Here is a 20,292-nt window from a genome sequence, read left to right as displayed (position 1 = left end):
ATCATGTGAGACCATATCAAATGCCTTACTAAATTCTAGGTATACCACGTCCACCACTTCTCCCTTATCCACAAAACTCGTTATCCTATCAAAGAAAGCTATCAGATCGGTTTGACGGGATTTGTTCTTTACAAATCCATGGTGGCTGTTCCCTATCACCTTATTATCTTCGAAGTGTTTGCAGATGATTTCTTTAATTACTTGCTCCATTATCTTTCCTGGCACAGAAAGGAACTGACATTTCTTATAAGTACTGGCCTATTGCAACCCAACCTCTGCCGGCTCTTTAACTCGGTCTCTGTCAGCTCTTGCCAGCTGCCTCACAGGGCACCCACTTCCTTTGCTGCTGGCCTGGGAATTGGCGCTTCCCTGTGTATGGCGCTGTGTAGACAAGGCACTGTCTGTACAACCAGACCCAGTGCCTGACATTCCACAGCTAGGTCCTGGGTCGTCCCCCTCTAGTGTGACACCCACTGGGCTAGACAAGGCGTTGTATGTACAGTCAGACCCAGTGCTTGACATTCCACAGCCAGGTCCTGGGTTGTCCCCTCTAGTGTGACACCCGCTGGGCTAGACAAGGCACTGTCTGTACAGTCAGACCCAGTGCTTGACATTCCACAGCCAGGTCCTGGGTCGTCCCCCTCTAGTGTGACACCCGCTGGGCTAGACAAGGCGTTGTATGTACAGTCAGACCCAGTGCTTGACATTCCACAGCCAGGTCCTGGGTCGTCCCCCTCTAGTGTGACACCCGCTGGGCTAGACAAGGCATTGTATGTACAAGGGCCCCAACACGTAGCTAGAGCTTTCCATGGAGCCTGGTGTAGAGCAACCCCCTCCTGCATGAGGCCCTGAGTCCCACCAGCCTACTCTGCACATGGTGTCTGTGGCCCCAACAAGGATTCGGTGCTTCCAGGCCAGCCCGTGACCATCCCCCCTGGGGTTACACTGGTGATGTCCAGGCCTTGCCAGGAGGGAGGTTGGGTGCACTGCATAAGGTACCTGCCTCTGGACCCAGAGACTGAGGGCTTGAGCCTGCCCCTGGATGATGATGACGACCCCTCCCCCCCTTGGTGCTGGATGAACCCGGCACCCTTGGGACAAAGGATGGATAAGGGGGGCCCAGAATGTAGGGAGGTTGGGGATGGGGGGCGGCACAGTGGGTAAGGGGTGTGTGTGACCCCCTGGTGGCAGGCCTGCAATGTGAGCTGCTTCCAACAGGGCTGGGACCCCCATGCCAGAGCAGACTGTGAAGAGATTCAAAAAGATCTCACCAAACTGAGTGACTGGGTAACAAAATGGCAAATGAAGTTTAATGGGGATAAATGTCAAATAATGCGCATTGGGAAAAATAACCCCAACTAGACAGACAACATGATGGGGGCTGATTTAGCTACAGCTAATCAGGAAAGAGCTTGGAGTCATTGTGGATAGTTCTCTGAAGATGTCTGTGCAGTGGCAGTAAAAAAAGCAAATAGGATGTTAGGAATCATTAAAAAAGGGATGGAGAATATCTTACTGCCCTTATATGAATCCATGGGACGCCCACATCTTGAATACTGTGTACAGATGGTCTCCTCATCTCAAAAAAGATCTACTGGCATTAGAAAAGGTTCAGAGAAGGGCAACCAAAACGACGAGGGGTTTGGAACGGGTCCCATATGAGGAGAGGTTAAAGAGACTGGAACTTTTCAGCTTAGAAAAGAGGAGACTGAGGGGGGATATGATAGAGGTCTATAAAATCACGAGTGGTGTGGAGAAAGTGAATAAGGAAAAGTTATTTACTTGTTCCTATAAGAACTAGGGGCCACCAAATGAAATTATTGGGCAGCAGGTTTAAAATAAATAAAAGGAAGTTCTTCACACGGTGCAGTCAACCTGTGGAACTCCTTGCCGGAGGAGGCTGTGAAGGCTAGGACTATAACAGAGTTTAAAAGAGAACTAGATAAATTCATGGAGGTTAAGTCCATTAATGGCTATTAGCCAGGGGATAGGAATGGTGCCCCTGGCCTCTGTTTGTCAGAGGCTGGAGATGGATGGCAGGAGAGAGATCGCTTGATCATTGCCTGTTCAATTCACCTGGCAGTGGCCACTGTCAGCAGACAAGACACTGGGCAGGATGGACCTTGTCTGAGCCAGCATGGCCGTTCTTATGCCAGTGGGAGTCAGGCGCTGATCCAGCCCCCAGAAGGATCCTAGGAGTTGTGCCGGAATCAGTCTGATCTGTGTGTGGATAGCAGGGTTTGGGCTCAAACCGGAGCCAGATCCAGGGCTGAGTGCCGCATGCCGATCCCCTGAAGGGCCAGCCGAGCACCCACCGCGTTTGTCGCCTCACTGGGCGCTGGGAATCTTCAGCAGCTGTGTCCCAAAGAGAGGAAGGATGCTGGAGGGGGAAGGCAGCAAAAGGAGCCTCACACGATCGCAGTTCACTACTGCGTCAGCCACGACCCCCCTCGGGCTGGTGGGCAAGTTGCTTCATCCCCGTGTCTGAGCTGCCTGCTCGGCGATGTGGGGATATGTCGCTTGGGGGACAGATAAAATCCACGCCAAGAGGAGCGTGGCCACACTAAGCAGAACGGAGCATGTAGGAAGATGGGGAAACTGAGGCAGCGAGCATGCGTGAAGCTTGAAACACCTGTTTTGGGAGAAGACTCCCCAGAGACAGGAGATCCGGCGGAGATCCCTGGCTTCTCCATGGCCCCCGTCTCACAGCACTTTGCAGTAGACAGACGGGCCAGACAGGCACATGCCCAAACAGGGCAGCTATCAAACACAGGCTTGGTCACGCTGCCTCCCACATAACTAGTCTGAGCACTGGAGGTCAATGTTCCCCCTAATCTTTCCCATCCATGTGCAGAATAATTTTGTTAGATGCATCAAGGCATGTGTGAATGTGCACCACCAGCAGAAACAAAAGCCTCTGGCTATGGCTGCTCTGCTGATCAGCTGGGCTAAATCGCTCCCGAGTGGTTGCACAAGCCCCGGCTTACAGCTGGGAAGCCTGCTGGAGATCCCCCTGACCGCGAGGGGGTCGGCTCACCCGCAGCTGGGCCAAGCCAGGCAGCAGCCAGTGCGTCCTGACCACATCAAATCCCCCCCGCCCTGGAATTGTCTAACAAACAGCTGTCGGGATAGGCCAGGGTTACCTGGTGCTGACGTGAAAAGTAAGGCTGTATTTTTCACTCGAGGGAGTGGGGTCTAATGGGTAGAGCAGGGGAGCCAGGAATCCTGGGTTCTCTTCCGACAAAATCACTGCCTCATTGTGTGACCATAGGCAGATCCCCTCGTGTGCTCTCATGCCTCAGTTTCCCCAGCTTAAACCAGGGGAAGATGAAGGTTCCCTCCCCGCTGAAGCCTGTCTGAATTTCATTAACCAAGCGAAAGGCTGGGACCAGCGAGAGCTGCGTACGAAGCCTGGGGCGAAGGTGCTCTCCCGCTCTGGTGAAACTCACCCGGGAGGCATAACACTATGACAAGCGGGCATTTGGCTCGTCCCAGGGAACATGTTCAAGCCCAGCCAGGGACACCTGGGGATGGAAAACGTCTCCCCTCCCTGTAATGACGTGGATGTCCCAGTTTGCTGGCCCTGCTGCCCATTTAAATCCGCCCCCATGAACCAGGCACTTCCCTGCAAAAACCTGACTCCAGCTCATCTTTTCTTAATGTCGTTCCTATAACAACCCTCTTGTTTCTGCAGCCAAAGCTGGGCCAGACCTCCTCCCCCAGCGTGAATCAGCATCACGCCGCTGTCCCGATGGCTGCTCTGGGGCAGACAGGCTGAATGCGGGCAAGGGTGATCCCCACCTCCCTGCCTGCTCTAACTGCCCTCGAGCCAGGCCAGAAACATCCCCAGGGCCTAGCTCCAGCAAGCAGAGGGGGCTGGTGGCACCTAGAACAGAGCAGGGCCCGGCCCTAAGGAAGTACAGATGCTGTCGGGCTGCAGGGATACTCACTGCCCCAGCACTAGAATGCAGTCACCTCTGGGGGGAACATGGCAGCTGCGCCTTTGGGGACCATTCAGCTGGCTCAAGGGGGAGCTCCCCAAGGCCTCAGAGCAACGCTACACGAACGCCTTCACCCAGGGCCGGACTAACGCCGCTGCCAGAAGGGGGTGGGAGAGGCTGAGGCTGCAATGGCGTCCCACCCTGCCGGGAAGCGCTGGAGAGGGGCAGGTGACCCTCCTGCTGGCCACCCCTGCGGAGCCGTACGGGCTGCCCCCTCGGTCAGCGCCAGCCCCCTCAGTACGGAGCAACGTGGCCGGCTGGGGCCCGGCCCCAAAGAAATCTGGAGAAAGAACCCGGCTGGCTCCCGCCCAAAAGGACTCGTTTCCTTTTTGCTTTTTCGCTGCCAAATTCAGCCCCAACTTATAAATGGCTGCAAGGCCTGAGGAGCGCCCCTGGCGGGGCAAAGGACCCAGCCCAGTGCTCACTTGAGGGGCCCAGGGTGGGGCTAGGGCTGCTCTTCCCCTGCACTCATGCTGAGGGAGGATCCCTGGATAAGCATCTGCTACTGCTCCACACCAGAGGTGGCTGCATCTCAGTGGCACAGAGCAGTTGTGTACAGTCATGAAGGGCCAGCTCCTGCCCCACAGTACCCAGTATCCGCCCCAGGATGAGCCCTGGCCTGCAGGAGTCTCTCTGCACCCTGGAATAACTGCACCCTGCGGCCGTCCCCTCCCTGACCGTGGCGGCGTTAAGCAGTGACCCCACGAGGGCAGAACCTGTTGCAATTGCAGATTTAATGGGCCTCACACCCTCAGTCCCTTGATCGGTAGCCCGGGGCACCCCTGCCCCACCTTGGCAGCTGCCCTAACCAGGCCCCTCCCTCTCTGCCCCCCATGGATCCCATGCTCCTTCCCCAGAGCAGGGGCAGGTGCCAGGGCAAACCTCCCCATCCCCCACCCTGTCCCCTGCTTGGCTGCCTCAGCCCCAGGGGGCTTGGGCCTCTGCTGCTCCGGCTCTGTGTAGGGCGGCTCCAGCAGGGAACCAGGCTGAGACCTGGGCCACTCAGCGCGTGTTTGGAGTGAAGGGCTGGCTGCTGGAAACGTGCTGCAGCCAGCACCAGGAGGCGGATGAGAACCAGCAGCCCATGGAGCCAACGCTCTGCCCCGCTGCGGCCAGCCGCTCTGCCGGGCCTGGCTGGGGCACCGCCGGAATGAGTCTCGCCAGGAGCCTCCAGAGGCCTTCAGACCGGATCTCCCCTCCCCAGGGGCTTACGGCCCCGGGAGAAGACAGTAGCCTGCCTTCTACCAGGGCTGGCTCCAGGCAGCGCAGTCTAGCAGTCGAGGGGTCGTGGCATTCCCGGGGCACCTCCGGCCCAGCCGGGGCCACAGAGCAGGGAGCAGGAGGGGCCAGTCCTGTGAGCGAGCAGGCCTGGCTGCATGCGGCGAGGTAAGAGGGCCCTGCCCCCGGCAGCGGCCACGTCCCGTCTCAGTCGCCCTGGCGTGCCGCAGAGCTGCCTGAGAAGAAGCCAGGGGTGCCTCTGCTGCGGCCGGGAGAGACGCCCACGGCTGGTCCCCGTTCCAGCGGCTCCCGGCTGGCGGCACAGCCCCCGCCAGGCTGGTTGGGCCCGATGTACCTCAAGGGGGCATAGCTGGGTTTGCTGATGACTTCCGTGCCCAGGAACGGCTGCAGGATCGTGGGGACCCGGACGCTGCCATCCTGGGGGGTGGAGTAGGGCAGGGTTAAGACGCAGCATGGGGGAGGGGGAATCCAGCCCCCCCAACCGACAGAGCTGCCTGGGCAGGTGGATTCTGCCTCCCTCCCAGAAGTCTTGGCTCTCGAGCCAAAGGGAATCTACTCTGGAATGGGGCCCCATGTTGAGCCCCCCACCCCTGATTTTCTGCACGGCTCCCCAGTTGACAGAGAGGAGGGTGGGGAGGAATTTTCCCTCCCCCACACCCCACCTCCTTCTGTTGCATGGGGCGTGGTCAGCTCTCCCCCGATTCCCTGCGAGGGCAGGGGCATTGGGGGCTCCTCGCTCAGGACAAAGGCTTTGGGCTGCCCACGCCACGGGCGCACTGCAGAGATCTCTGGGTGAAACGCCGGCTGTTGGGCTGGCCTCACATTGGAACCGGGAAACACACGCTCGGGTCAGCCCCAGCCTGGCTCCGTTTCGGGGGGAGGGCGGAGTCTCCCCACCTCTATTGCCAACCGGGGTACAGAACCCAGCTTGCCCCAGCTCTGCCTGGGCCACGTGCCCCCCGCCCCAGCTGGATGCCAGTGGGGAGAGCTGCCCCGAGTGCCAGGCGGTGCCCAGCCTAGAAGCCGCATGCTGGGCCCTTGGCGCAGCTCCCTGCCTGCAGACAGGAGCGCACCTTGAGCTGGTTGGACTCCAGCAAAGCGATCAGCACCCGCGGGACGGCGCAGGCTGTGCCGTTGACCTGGGGAGAAGAACAGAGTGAAGGCAGGGAGGGGGTTTAATCCCCCCACCCCTCTCCAGCCAGCGACCTGCTTCTGGCTCCGTAGCCATGGGAATCAACCCGGCCTGTTCGCCCCAAGGTAGGCAGGTTTATTGGCACGGATTCCCCTCTGCACAGTCCAACCCGACGGACAGAGGGACGCTGGCCCGTGTGGGGCACGGCCCATTTCCCCACCAGCCGGGCTCGGGAGGCCAGGCGCTCACCGTGTGCGCGTAGTGGAGCTGCCGCGTCTGGTCGTAGTACATGATGTTCAGGCGCCGGCTCTGGTAGTCGGTGCAGTTGGAGGCGCTGGAGATCTGGGGAAGTGAGAGATGGGGCTGTGTGGTAGGAGGCGGCTTGGGGGGACGGCAGTCATGTGACACACAAAGCATTCCCGTGACCTACCAAAGGCCTTCCTTTGTCCCCACATCCAGACCCGCCCCCACTCCACTTCTCTGCCTCCCCAGGTCAGACAACGGCTCTGGCCCCGCTCCCCTATTTCATCCCCCCTAGGGCTACTGCAAAGGCCCCATCTCCTTCCTGAGCCCTCCGTGGCTATCCAGATCCACCCTGACGCAGGAGGGTGAACGGCTGCTGTCGCTGGGATCCGGAGCAAGGAAACCCAAAGCACATGGGGCAGCAGGAGATGCTGTCCCTTAGCCCCAGAACAAGCCTCTCTCTTGGCGCCTGGCTTCCTCCCCTGCCATCGCTCCAGCGGGCAGCACTCACCTCACCGTACTTGCCCCTGCCGGGCATCCAGGCTTCGATGTCGTATTTCCGGTAGGCGGGCAGCCCGAGCTCCTGGCTGGGCATATCCAGGACCCTGCCAGAGAGGCTGATCAGGCGGGCAGCAGGCGGCACGGGCCGATCCCAACCCCCGGGGCTGCTGACACCACTTCCCCAGCTGAGCAGCCCTGGCCAAGGCGGGCAGAGGGGTAACCCTGGGGGTGCCCCCGCCTCACAGCTCCCCTTTGGCAAGGGCCCGTAGAGCCCCCTGGCGTCTCACTTGTAGTGCAGCCCCAGCGCGGAGAAGATCTCCTTCTGCAGGGCGAGGAACTCCTCCAGCAGGGCGGTGCTCTCCTGCCCGCTCTCCGCTGCCGTCACCCCGAACATCTCCACCTGCAGGGCAGGGAACGGGCACGTCAGCCTCCTGCCCTGGTACCGGGGGCCGCTCGATGGGCCTTTTATTGGGGGAGGTGCCAGCTCTCCAAGGCTGGCACCTCGGAATGTCCCCCTGCTGGAGAGGTTCGGCCACAGGACTCTCCCGGCTGGGGCAGACGATGCAGGTTCTGGTCCCGGTCCCGCCCTGGGGAGGAGGCACCAGCGGGCGGCTCCTTGATCGGGTCAGCGGCTAGGAGTCCACGGAGCGTCTCAAACAGCTCCCAAGGCTGACATGACCCCCCCTTCTTCTCCGGGCCAGTAGCTGGAGCAGCCCAGAGGCACCTCCCTGCTACCCCACCCCGCCAATCAGCAGAGAGGGGGCAGCTCTGGCCCCTGGAGGCGGGGAGCCAGGACTCCTGGGCTCTACCCCCCGAGAGCAAGGACCACGCTCTTACCTTGGTGAACTGATGGACCCTGTACAGCCCCCAGGGCTCCTTGCCGGTGTCCGTCTCGGTTCTGTAGCACGTGCTGGAGCACACGGTCCTGCCAGAGGGGAAGGGACAGGACAGGCATGGAACTGAACCCGCTGCTCCAGACCTCTGCACGGGGGGCAGGGGAGTGGAACCCCGCAGCTGCCACGGAGGTCGGCACCACTAACCCCACTGGGAAGAAAGGGGAAACCGAGGCACTGAAGTACAGACTTGGCTCAACCACACTCACTGAGCCAGGGACGCAGCCCCAGGGCCCCGCAGGGGGGGGAGCTCAGGGTGGACTGGGGAGTGGACTTGCTTTGGAGGCAGGACTCGGGGCTATTTCAGGCTCTGGCAGGGGAGTGGTGTCTAGTGGTTACAGGCTGGAAGGGGGGGCCGAGGGAGTCCGGATTCCTGGGTTCTATTCCACCCCCTTGCACAGGGATCCCAAAGCCAAGGCAGGGAGCCGGCGACACCGGAGGAGGGGCGATTCCGGAGGAGACAGCCGCCAGGGCGAGGGGACACGGGGCACACGCCCATGACAGCGAGGGCTGCGGGGAAGACGACTCTTGCGCTAAGCAAGGGGAGTTGCATGGGGGGGCAAAAGGACAGAGCCGCGCAGAGAGGGGGATCAGGAGGAAGAAGCCGATGGGAGAGACAAACCAAAGGGGGCAGGGGCGGCTGTTACCTGACGGGCAAGTCCTTCCAACTCACGGCGTGATCCATGAAGTAGCCTGGAAAAGGGGACCCGGTGAGGGCCGCAGAAGAGTGTGATGCCTCGGCAGCCCCCTGGGGCTGGGCATGTTAGAACAGTGGCGAGAGCAAGTCCCTGCGCAAGGGGCATCCCTCAGTGGCCAGCTGCATCCTGACACCCGCGAGGCTGCCGCAGCAGGGACCAGACAGCGCTAAGCGAGCGCCTTGGGCAGGTGGCTCCGTGGCCAATTGCGGCTCCCGGCGTGGGCAGAGGAACCCGGGCTACTGCCGCCCAGGCTGCCCGCTGGAAAACCCACCAGGCCTGCGGGGACACGAGCCTGCGCGGGGGCCAGGCCCAAGGGGGGGGCGTCTATCCCCGAGGCAAGCCCAGCCAGCCGAGCTAGCGCACGTGGCGTCGAGGGCTCGGGGAACAGGCTGCTCAAGTGTTTCTCAGGGCAGCTCCCCAGCTAACAACTGAAACCCAAGTGTCCCCAGGCCTGGGTCTGGTCCCTTCTCTTCCACGCAGCTCCCTCCTCCCGCCTGCACCGGCCCGGTGTGGGGACTGCCCCGGCTGCCGCTGCAGCCAGCCCCACGTGCACCGGCCCGGCATGGAGACTGCCCCAGCTGCCACTCCAGCTGGTCCCGCGTGCCCCCGGCTGCCCGCTCCAGCCAGGCCCTTAAAGGACTCTCACGCAGGGCCCTGGCGTGGGGCAGGATGCTGAGCGCACATGGGCCTTGGCTCTGCAGCCAGGCGGCCGCGCTGGGGCAGGGTGCATTTGGGCATCGCCCAGGCAAGCCAAGGACAGACATGGCTGGCGGGTCCTGCCTCACCTGCCACGCCCACCTCGGAGGTGCCAGCCAGGCACAGGTCCTCGAAGCGGGAGGGGTCGATGTTGTACACTGGGGAGGGGCTGGCGTTGGGCTGCATGCCGCAGCCTTCCTGAGGGCAGAGGCAGCAGAGCCCTGGTTACCTCCATGGTACCCTAGTCCCCGGCATGGCCCCCCAGCTCCACCAAGGCTCCCCCAGGCCCAAAGGGCCACCCCATCACCATGCACCTGCCTCCCTCCGTCATCCCAACTTCAAGGCACCAAGAGGCAGCTAGAAACTTGGTGGGGTCACTCGACCGATGGGCCTGCGGCTAGTGGGAGACATCGGGGTGGGGGGCCGCAAGGTACCGGTACAGAGTGGGCAGCTCCCTGGGCACTCCAGGGACACAGGAAGGAGCAAGCGGGTGGGGAGTGGACCACGGTGGGGATACAGGGCTTAAGGCACATCAGGCCGGGTGCACCTGTGGAGCTGGGGGCAGCGAAGGCCATGGCCCCGTTGGGAACACAGAGCTGGAGCCCGTGAGCCAGCATCACGGTGACCCGGAGCACATGGGCAGAGGGGCTGGGCACCGGCTGGGTCATGGCAGCGAGGCAGCCGGGCTCTGTGGCCAGCGGAGATGGGGAGCAGATGTTCCTGGGCGGGGAGGGGCCAGGGCTCCACCCCCCGGGCACTTACAAACACGGCTCCTCGCAGCAGGTCAGGAACTGCCATCGGGATGAAGCCCTGGGCGGGGAGAGAGAAGACCCAACAGGCCAGCGCTCAGCAGTGGCCCCTCCTGCCAGCGTGACCGGGGCTGTGGGGCAGAGGAGATGGGGCTCCCTGGCCCCATTCAGTGCCCGGCCCCAAGGGGGTCAAATACTAGGGGCACTGCTCTAACCGCTAGATCCCACTACCATCCCTGCAAGGCCAGGACCAGAGCGCAGGAGCCCCACGCTGTTCTAAGCCTAGAAACGCCCCCCCCCCCCCCCCCAGCTGGAAACAGAACCCAGATCTGGCGCTCTGCTCTAACCGCTAGATCCCACTACCGTCCCTGCAAGGCCAGGACCAGAGCGCAGGAGCCCCACGCTGTTCTAAGCCTAGAAACGCCCCCCCCCCCCCAGCTGGAAACAGAACCCAGATCTGGCGCTCTGCTCTAACCGCTAGATCCCACTACCGTCCCTGCAAGGCCAGGACCAAGGCCAGGAGCCCCACGCTGTTTTAAGCCTAGAAACACCCCCCCCACAGCTGGGGAGAGCGGCTCGCACCCTGCTCTCACCATTAGATCGTGCTGCCCCATGCTAGGGATGGAAGGGCTTACCAGCATGCTTACCGGGGTAACCAGTTAACTGGCAGCCCGGCCCGAGCAGCCCCACCCGCGGATCCGGGTGAACCCACTAAGCAGAGCATGTACCCGGTTAGCTCTGTACAGGGGATTTGCCTCCGTCTCGCGGCCGTACCTGTTTCACCAGCTTGCTGAGGGTGAACTGCACGAGGGCCTGCTGCAGCAGTGCTCCGGCCCCACGCAGGTAATAGGAGCGGTGGCCTGAGATGTGGGAGAGGCGCCTGCATGGGGAGAGGGAGGGCGAGAATCTCAAGCATGGGGGGCTGCTTCCCAAAGGATGTGCAGTGGACACATCGCTCACTGGAACCCAGCTCTGGGCTAACTCCCTGTGCCATTGTGGCCACCTCACTGCATCGCCCTGTGCCTCAGTTTCCCCATCTGCATCTCAGCTCCGTCCTACCTCACCGGGGGTTCGTGAGGCACTCCAGAGAATCAATCGCGATTCAAGGGTGGGGGGCCGCAAGGTACCGGTATAGAGTGGGCAGCTCCCTGGGCCAGGGAAGGGAAGGGCCTGGAAACCCTGCCTTAGGGCAACAATCTATACAGCGTAACAGAGGTTTTGGTGCAGCTTGGTCAGTCGGTAGGCGCCTCTGCGGGGAACACATTTACTAACGGGCTCTTCCATCGAGCTGAGAAAGGCCGAACGTGAGGTAGCAGCTAGAAGGTGACGCTAGACAAAGTCAGAGAGGAAACAAGGTGCAAATTTAACAGCGAGCGGAATTCATCACTGGAACAATTGACCCGGGGAGGGGGCAATTTTCCACCAGGGGCAATGTTTCAGGTGAGCACGGAGGCTTTGCTAAGGGATCGACCGGAGGCTGGACGAGATAATCCCAGTGGTGCCTTCTGAAGAGGAGCCTAGGAAGACACGAGGGGCGATGGAATCGAGATGCACACGGTGAAGGGGATTCACACCACCTGCCATCGCTCCGTGGCAGTGCCGAGAACGGGGGGTACAGGAAATCCGGCCTTGTGGGGCCTGCTCTGCACACGCACCCCAGTTAGAGGAGTCATTCCCCTGCCTCCCACCTTCCTGTAGCCACAGGAGCACTTGGGAGGGGGAGTGAAATTGACCGAGCCAGATGGTTTCGCCGACCCGGCCCATGATGCTAACATGGACCTGAAGAAAGGAGCCTTTTTCCATGACAAGCCGTCGCCCACACCGGGAGGCAGCGGGGGAGTGGGGAGGCACGCCTGATGTCGGAAAGCGCCCGAAGCCCACAGCCAGACAGCAGGGAGAAGAAAAGGCAGCACACGCACATTTACAGCCCCTCCATTCTGCAGCGGGCCAGCGGCGGCACAATCAGCTAATGGGCACTGAGAGCAGCAGCTGGTCTGCCGCTCACCCCCTCAGGCCTCCAGAAACAGCAGATGGCGGATCCTTTTACTGCTGCCTCTGACACTGGCGACAAAGCGACACGCCTGTCGGAGCATGCCCGGAAGGCCAGGCAGGTCCTCTCCCCACTTTGATGTGGTTAGGGCGGGGGACTGGGTATCAGGGTTCCTGGCTTCTAGTCTCGGTCTAGCTTCTAGACATGTCAGTCAAGTCACCGCCTCGCTCTGGGCCTCAGTTTCCCCACCTGGGACGTAGCGAGAAGCAGCCGCCCCAGCTGCTCAAGGGCAGGGTTTCTAGAAGGGCTGATTCAGGGCTATGAAAGTCGAGATCCCTGCCATTTCACAGACAGCAGGGAACAGAGAGAGAGAGATGAAGGGACTGGCTCACAACCCACACAGCGGGGCAGAAACTGAAACAGGGGAGCCTGAGTCCCCACCCCATTCCCTGGCTCTAACCACTAGATCGCACGCCCCTCTCCTGGTTCTGTACCTGGCTTTGAGTCACGGCTCCCTTCACTAGACCTTCCAGGAACATGTCAGCTGGTAGCTGCCGGCCCCAGCCCAGCCGGATCAGATCACACTTAACGGTGTGAACCACCAAAAAGGCCAGAGGTAGGTTCCCACGAACCAGTGCCTGACAGCCGCCCTCTGGGAGGTGCCCTGCGGGCTGGCCCAGGCCCCCTGCGGGCTGGCCCAGGCCCCCAGGGAGCTAAAGTCACCAGCTGCACCAGGCCGGGCTGGAGACTCATGTTCCCTGCAAACAGGGGCCACATAACACACATAGCCCGGGGGCTGCACGTGGGCATGAAAGCTCCAGACCCGTGGCTGGTTGGAGCTGCCAGGGCAGCACTGCGCTCAGTGGCACCCCCCCCGGTGTATGGCGGGCCAAAGACCAGGTCTGTGTGTCTTCCCACCCGGCTGCCTCCCGGGGGCCGCAGCAGCCGACTTGCTCCCCCAGCAGCCATCTGCCACCAGGCCAGAGAGCTCATGGCTCTCCCTGTGCGCCGCACACAAGAGGGAAGACGGCTCTGCCTGACGGTGGGCAGGCGGGTGACATTTACGCGTGATTGGTGGCTTCTGGGAGCCGCCTCATCTCAGCTGCTAGAGCAGTGGTCAGAGAGACATCCCCGCTCAACGCAGGGCTGATCCAATCAACAGGCCCCTGTCCCCAGACTCCAGTACCCTGGGTCGGGCTCTAGCGAACAGTCTCTGAAGTGAACGGCATCCGGAGCCATCTGACCCAGCAGCTAGTCTCTCCCTGCCCGGAGATTTAGCCCGGAACGTCTCCACCCAAACGCCAGGCTTGTCAACAAGGGGCTGCTGTAGCCCTCGCTGTGCCGGTCGATTACCCTGCTGCAGCCCAACCTGTCTATTGGCCCAGGCAGCTCAGCCCTTCGATTCAAACGAGGGACGTAAAACCCCATTTAATTGGTTAACCCGTTAAACGTGCTGTGAAGCGATCAAAGGGGGTGGGGCGGTGAGCGGAGGGACCACTCCAGAGCAGCCCCTGCTTTGGGGAAAGGAGAGGTTAATTCATCTCCATGTGTCCCCCGTTTGGGGCAGCGGGGGGAAGATGCATCAAGATCATTTTCCTGGCAAATTTAAGGGAACTCTGTAGCATGGAACGTGGAGGGACCAGAGGCTGTTCTCAGGCAAGCCTTGCTATCCGATTTCAATCCAAAATTCAGGGTACCGGAGCCCTGATTCTAACCCCTTTGCTCCTCATCTTACTTTTGTCTGATGATATCCAGCTCCTCTCCGATTTCCAGATGCCCCCTCACCCTAAAATCAAAAGCTGAAACAAAAGGTGAATGCCACAATGTGTCCCAAGAAGAACGTTGCAGCTCCATGGGATCCTTCACCCAGACGCCACAGACCTTGAACTCGGCAGGGGCATCGACTGATTGGCCTGGGGGCAGAAGGGGGAGCACACGAAGTCTCCTCGCACCACCAGGGGCATGGGGGCCAAGGGCGAACCTCAGGGGGAGGGGGAGGCGCTCTCTCACCCCCAGACTAATCATGGTCTGTGGGTGAGGAAGCAGGGAAGTATCCTGGCCCCGCCCTTCCACTTGAGACCCTGCCCCTTCCGGTGCGGCCTGGGGCCACTTCAAAACTTTCTGAAGCGGCCTCTGGTAAAAGTAATTGCCCACCCCCGGCTTCTGGGAACAACGCCTGGCTTTCCCCACCTCCAAGGCAGCTTTGGAGAAGGCAGGCGGGGCCTGCGCATCCCTTGTCCCACTGCCGCTGAAATCAACGAACATCTTTCCGCTGACTGCGAGGTACCAGCTCCCTGCTAACCCCGCCCAGCCAATGAGCAGCGAGGGCTCAGTCCATGGCTTTCCTTGGGCTCGATGGCTTTGCAGCCAGCACACGCGACCCCCCCGCCCCCGCCCCCGCCCCGCGAATCTGTCCGTTACCTGGTTTCTCTCCCATGACCTCCAGCACCCTCGCCTGGCTCTCATCGCCAATGGGCTGGAGGAAGGAAAGGTCAAAGGTCACAGTACTGCCCCAAAGGCTGGAGAAAGGCACCCTCGAAGAGTGACACAGCAAGCCCCCGCTTTACCTGGATCTGTCTCCCTCCGACCTGGCCCCAGGCCACAGCGCCCCTCGTGGAACAACTGCATTTCCTGTGGGAGTCCGACCCCAGGTCCCACAGTTCTAAGGGCAGCGCGAGAGAAGTCCCACAAGGCTAGGTGTGCAGCAGCAAAATGCTTCCCCATAGGGCAGCACACCCATCTGCAGGGGAGATCTAGCCGGGCGCACAGGCGGTGTAGGCACACCCCTTCGGGTCAGTCAGCCCCGCGTATCAGCTTTTTCACAATAGACAAGCCCTAAGCACGAGTAGCTGGGCCCTCCCCCGCCCTGTTTTCCCCTCCTGGCTTTGGGCAGAGACCAGACTCCCTGATCCGCCTCTCCAAGGTCTGTGGACGAGCAGCATTGGTAAAGGTGGGAAGCTGGGCCCAAATCAATACATCTAATGGGAGGGGAGCAGGGTCTAGTGGTTAGAGCTACCCATACACCACACCCTTCGAAACAGCGGCAGGCTGGGTCTACGCAAGGGGCAGCACTCCCCTTAGAGAGCGTATGGAGGGGGGATGGGAGCTAGACAAATGAAACGTTAAGGCCAGAACAAAGGCCCATTAGATCATCTAGTCTGACCCTACCCCCCTCTTTCTAACTGGGCTTGCTCTGGCTTTAACTTCCCAGACTCTGTTTTCATGAGCAGAGAATTTTCTCACACGTGGCCTTTTGCTCCCTGGGAAGGTACTTAGACCCAGTAACCCAGGCATCTCTAGATCTTCCCTTTGGGACACTGAATACACTTGCATCTCTCACAGCCCTGGGATCCCTTTGGTGGCTCTTCTCTGCACTCAGAGCAGCTGTTTAATCAAAGCCCCAGGACGACTTGGCTGAATAAGGGGAGAGTTCCATATAGCCACGTAACACTCAGGAGATTAAATCCACAGCCAGGCCCTTAGCTTGACCTAGCTCTTGGCTGGGTTTATATAGTTTTCTATCATAAATTGAGCCCCCCAGTGTCTCAGGTGACTGCTGGGCACCTGCATAGCAACCCTCTGTCCCGTGATGTGGCAGCCGCCCCTTACCACATCAGGGTGTGTCTGGTTAGGCAGCTTCAGAGCCTTCAGATAGTATTTTTCATCCAGTTCCACCTCTTCCCGGTACAGGGAGTTGAGCTGGCGCCGTATTTCCCGACCCTGGCCCCGCAGCGCGTGGTAATCGGGAAGCTGTTTGGGGGGCAGGTGAGCACAGAGTAAGGAGTGAGTCTTGGGCAGATCCAGGATTAAAAAGGAGCCGGCTTGGCATGCCATGGAGTCCCAGGACCATGTTCTCGGCTGCACTTTGTGGTTCACTACCCAAATGCCTCTGAGGATTACAAGGCCTTCCAAACAACTCGTATCCTGCAAGCTTTTTTTCCCCACTGCCTCCTTCAACTGCAAACCTTGCAGTATCATCAACCACCACTAGGAGGAGGTAACATCGGCTCCTTTGGAGAAAAGCTACTTAATCCCTCTTTAAAAAGGTTTATTTGGCTTGTAGAATTGTCACAAACCAATTCTACAAGCCAAATACACAGAGAGGCGTTGGAATTACAATTCAACCACAAAGTCAATTCTCACGCTGATGACCTCAATCGAGATAACGGATGGCTGGGACATTATCAACCTAACATACAAGCTACGTCTACAATACAAGGCTTTTGCGCAAAAACCTGTGGCGCGTCCACACCTCAAACGTGCTCTTGTGCAATTAAATGGGCAGTTAAACGGCAGAACAGAGGGCTTTTTCTGCCATAGGTAGACCTCCTTTTCTGAGGCATTACTGCTTTTAGCACTACAGCTATTGCGCAAGAAGGCAAGTGTGGATGCGCAAGAAATGCCTATGTAAAAAAGCACTGGTGCTCTGCTGGCCATCAGAGCTTTCTTGTGCAAGAGTGTCCAGCAGCGTGGGCGCTCTCTTGTGCAAAAGCACATGGCTTTTGCGATGTGCTCTGAGGTGTGGATGTGCTCTTGCACAAGAAGTTTTTATGCAAAACCTCTAGTGCAAAAGGCTTCTTGCACAAGAAGCCTGTAGTGCAGACGTAGCCTCAATGAAGTGCCAACAGCCCTTTGTGTAGATTCTTCCGTTAGTACCCTTCCCCTCTATTGCTATCCTATGATCCATATCTGCTTCTTTTAACGATCCAATCTTTAGGTGCTTATAGGCTACCAGCTCTGCCTACTTGTTTTTCCCTTTGATATTTTCATACCCTCTGCTCCTTGTTTCCGGTTACCCCTGGCTTGTGACACTCAGGGGAGGGGGTTTCAGGCAAGAGGTACAATGAGGCTAGGAGTGGGCAGAACAGGGGTGGAGCCTGGGGAAAGGGGGGGATTGGGGGAGGGTGGGCAGAGCAAAGGCAGAAAGGGGTTGGACCTCCTCAAGCACCACATGTGGAACACAGGGGGTTGCCCCAGGCTGTCCAAGGGATGAACCTGCACTTAATGATTCCTTCTGCTCCCAGATTGTTACATTAGCAAAATCTGGCTCTTACCGACTGCAGTGAACTCTCGTCCTGGGTTTCCTAGGAGGAAGAAAAGAACAAGAGGAGGGAGTAAGAGTTATTTCCTTGCTGACGGTTTGGTCTAGAGAAAATAAAACGAGGTGCCTGGACAGTATGAAAACGAGAAACCTCGCAGCTCCCCCACATCTGCTCTCTTATGGGATCAGACTGTCAAACCAAGCATTTATGAGGAGAGAAAATGACAGTGTCTATTAGAAGCCACAAGCAGTGGGGGTGCATGTGTGTAAATATGGAAAGACCGTTTGGCACCTGGAGCTGTTTGGAAGCATGGGGGAAGCAAGCAGCCTGTGGTACAGCAGCAAGTATCACCCCAGGGCCTGGGAGTAAATCAGCAATGCACCTCATTCTCTGCCAACTTATCTCAATTTTATACCAGTGTAACTTCACCCACTTCCATGTGGTCACCTCAGTTTTGCACCTGTGTGAAGGGAGAATCAGGCCCAAAGGCATTTGGCTGCCCAATTTTTCAAAGACCCACCCGAGTGAAATGGATCTAAAAGTAACACAAAACCTGTCAGGGTTGGGCTAGAAAGCAGCGGCTGGCAGGACTCAGCAGCCATGCTGGGCAAGGGATGAGCCAAAGGAACAAATCCCAAACAAAATACGCACAAGCGGCACTTTGAGTAAAGCAGAAACCCCACAAGCAGCAAGTAGATTAAAAAACATTTAAAAATCAAAGTTGTACGTTTTGAGCTGCCATGGCATCCCATGAAGCCCTGCAGTGGCATGCTGAAAGATGTACCCACTGAAGTCAACGGAAGTTTTGCCAATAGGAGTTGGCCCTGGTTCCAGTCCTTTGTGTTCTGGCAAAATGCAAGCGACAGACTCTCTCTGAGTACAGTTTACCCCGCACTGAAACAAAGCTGGTATCTCTAGAGCAATCAGGAAACAGTGATGGGAGGGGAAAATGAGCTCTGACTCCCGCATGGTGGTTTTAGCCTTCAGTTTCTGATGTGCAGATAAGACCAGAACAACCCACTACCCCATGTGGAATGGGAATGATAAAGGTTCTCGTCAACTTCTGAATCCAGGCTCTAGATCCAGGGAGCTCCAAACCGGATGTTTGGTTCACTCTCCTATCCCCAGCGGTCCAGGATGTTTGCCAAGGTCTCTTCCAGTCCTATATGTCTATGATTCTACATACACAGGCACCTTATCAAAGGGGTCAGAAGTCATTCATGACCGTGAATAGATGGCAGTTTTCTGCTGATTCATCCCAGGCACATTAAGCAAGGGTCTACTGAATAAGATGTTCACGTTCTTTCCATTAGAGATGCTTCTCAGATAAATTCTGCACCTTGTATGTATTTTTATTTTGGGGGGGTAGGGTGGGTGCCACTGTGTAGACTCACCACAAGATATTTCACTTGACTGGAGACTTCCTCTTTCTTAGCTTCGAGTTTTTTAATCTCCTCCCACACTGTCTCCAGTCTCTTCCATGTGCAAAGCTGGCAGGGATGGCAAACAGTGGCATGAGTACTTATAGCTGGGCTTTCTTTAAGAGTTGCTCCTCCAAACACTACAAAGCAGCAGATCCCTGTCTCTCTCTCTTCGCCCTAACTCTCTCTTTCCCTCCCATTTTCAAAGCAGCCCTTTGGCTCTGAATCTAACCCTTCAACTTTATTTCCTAACCTTACCCCTTCCCTCTTACAGCTTCTCCTTACCCTGCCCTAGTCGGTCTCACACACATCTGCTCAGAACTTGAGCCAAGCAGCACAAATAGCAACAGGGAAAGTTACAAGGGCTGTGGTTCAGAGTTCTGTTGTCAGCAGTGACTGAGATCAGAACATGGTCAGGATCACGCTTTTGCTCGAAGGAGTTGAACCCACCTTCTCCCTATTCGGTGGAGGCTGTTCTGAAAAATGGAACCACCACGCCCAGCAGGGGCCAGGGACAATGGCAGCACCCAAGAAGGAAAGCTGGTACCATTCACTTCAGCAGCCTCCCCCCCCCCATTCCTCCCTTCCCCATAGGCCCCCCAACCCCAGGTCTCTAGGCCCCACTTAAATTTCCCATAAACTAGGGATGTGAATGGTTAACTAGTAAGCATCACCCCTTTGCTGGAGCAAAATGCAGGACAATGTAGGACTTTAAAGACTAACAAGATGGTTTATTAGATGATGAGCTTTCGTGGGCCAGACCCACTTCCTCACCCTAACCCATTGCTGGGTGCTGCTTAACAATTACAGTTAACTGTGCAGGGTGCTGCTCCATTGAAGCAGTTAACCTGTGAAACATAAGGTTTAACCAGTTACTGATTAGACAGGAGTTTACTTCCCTACCACAAGCCCATGCACCCCGCTATAATCCCCATCAGACGTGCCCTTCGGCCTCTCCTCTTCGGGGCTGCCCCATGAACTCCCCAACCCTCCACAGCCCCCCCACACCCCTCCCCCACGGCCCGCTCCTCTGGCCCCGCCCCCGCTCACGATCTCGCGCAGGTCCCGGGGCCCCAGCGGCCCCTTGCGGTTCTGCAGGTCCCGCTCCGCCTGCTCGGGCCGGGCGCTCAGCGCCGCCATGTCCAGGCGGGGCCGCGCGCTGTTCCCCTCCCGCGCGTGCTCGTACAGCCGGCTCCTCTCCGCCGCCCCCGCGCCGCTCTGCCATCGCCCCCGCCACGCCGGGACCCGCCGCAGCGCCCGCCCCAACGCCATGGGCGCCGCCATGTTAGCCGGTCATGTGATGCGCTCGCCCCGCCTCCTTTCCCCGCGAGCCCCAGGCACGAGGCGGGAAGGGCCAATCGGAGCAGAGAACCCGCCCCACCCCTAGAGGCTGGTCACTAAGGCGGGAGCTGCCTGGTTACCATGGGGACGGGAGGGCTCCTCCCCGCCTCCACGTGTTACCTACACCCCCACAGCTGACACCCCCCCTCCACTCAGGGGCACTGGCATGGGGGCAGGGACTGCCCCAGGCACCCCCCCACATCTCCTCCCTCTTCCTCCCACCTGAGCAACACCTCCCTGACTCCCCCAGGTGGAACACCATCCCCATGACTCCCCCAATGTGACCCTTCCTCAGAGCCCTCCCATGTTCCCCCCTCAATACCTCCTTCAGAAAGAACTGCCCCCC

General features: G+C 59.0%; 1 protein-coding gene across 1 annotated transcript; it reads right to left on the bottom strand.

Annotated features, from left to right (window-relative positions):
- Nucleotides 1-3,640: 3,640 nt before the first annotated feature.
- SARS2 (seryl-tRNA synthetase 2, mitochondrial) lies at nt 3,641-19,909 on the bottom strand. Its single transcript, XM_075917201.2, has 16 exons — nt 19,656-19,909; nt 18,579-18,674; nt 17,197-17,226; nt 15,752-15,892; nt 14,564-14,618; nt 13,878-13,941; nt 10,927-11,032; nt 10,166-10,213; nt 9,493-9,601; nt 8,657-8,702; nt 7,954-8,041; nt 7,404-7,516; nt 7,127-7,220; nt 6,622-6,714; nt 6,314-6,379; nt 3,641-5,657 (listed from the first exon to the last, which is right to left on the bottom strand). The coding sequence occupies exons 1-16, from the start codon at nt 19,887-19,889 to the stop codon at nt 5,427-5,429; spliced, it is 1,614 nt and encodes a 537-aa protein (XP_075773316.1). The 5' UTR covers nt 19,890-19,909; the 3' UTR covers nt 3,641-5,426.
- Nucleotides 19,910-20,292: the final 383 nt, after the last annotated feature.

This window comes from Pelodiscus sinensis, chromosome 18 (genome assembly GCF_052426305.1).
Source record: "Pelodiscus sinensis isolate ZL-2025 chromosome 18, ASM5242630v1, whole genome shotgun sequence".
NCBI classification, from domain to species: Eukaryota; Metazoa; Chordata; order Testudines; family Trionychidae; genus Pelodiscus; species Pelodiscus sinensis.
The sequence above is the reverse complement of the archived record's forward strand: the minus strand, read 5'-3'. Positions and strand labels throughout refer to the sequence as shown.

Excerpts from the sequence above, each read along its gene's own strand:
- SARS2 (XM_075917201.2), bottom strand. The coding sequence starts at position 19,889 with ATGGCGGCGCCCATGGCGTTGGGGCGGGCGCTGCGGCGGGTCCCGGCG. Across the intron at positions 14,619-15,751 it reads ACCAGACACACCCTGATGTG|CCCATTGGCGATGAGAGCCA; the intron begins GTAAGGGGCGGC and ends TCCTTCCTCCAG. Across the intron at positions 8,703-9,492 it reads CTCCGAGGTGGGCGTGGCAG|GCTACTTCATGGATCACGCC; the intron begins GTGAGGCAGGAC and ends CCCCTTTTCCAG.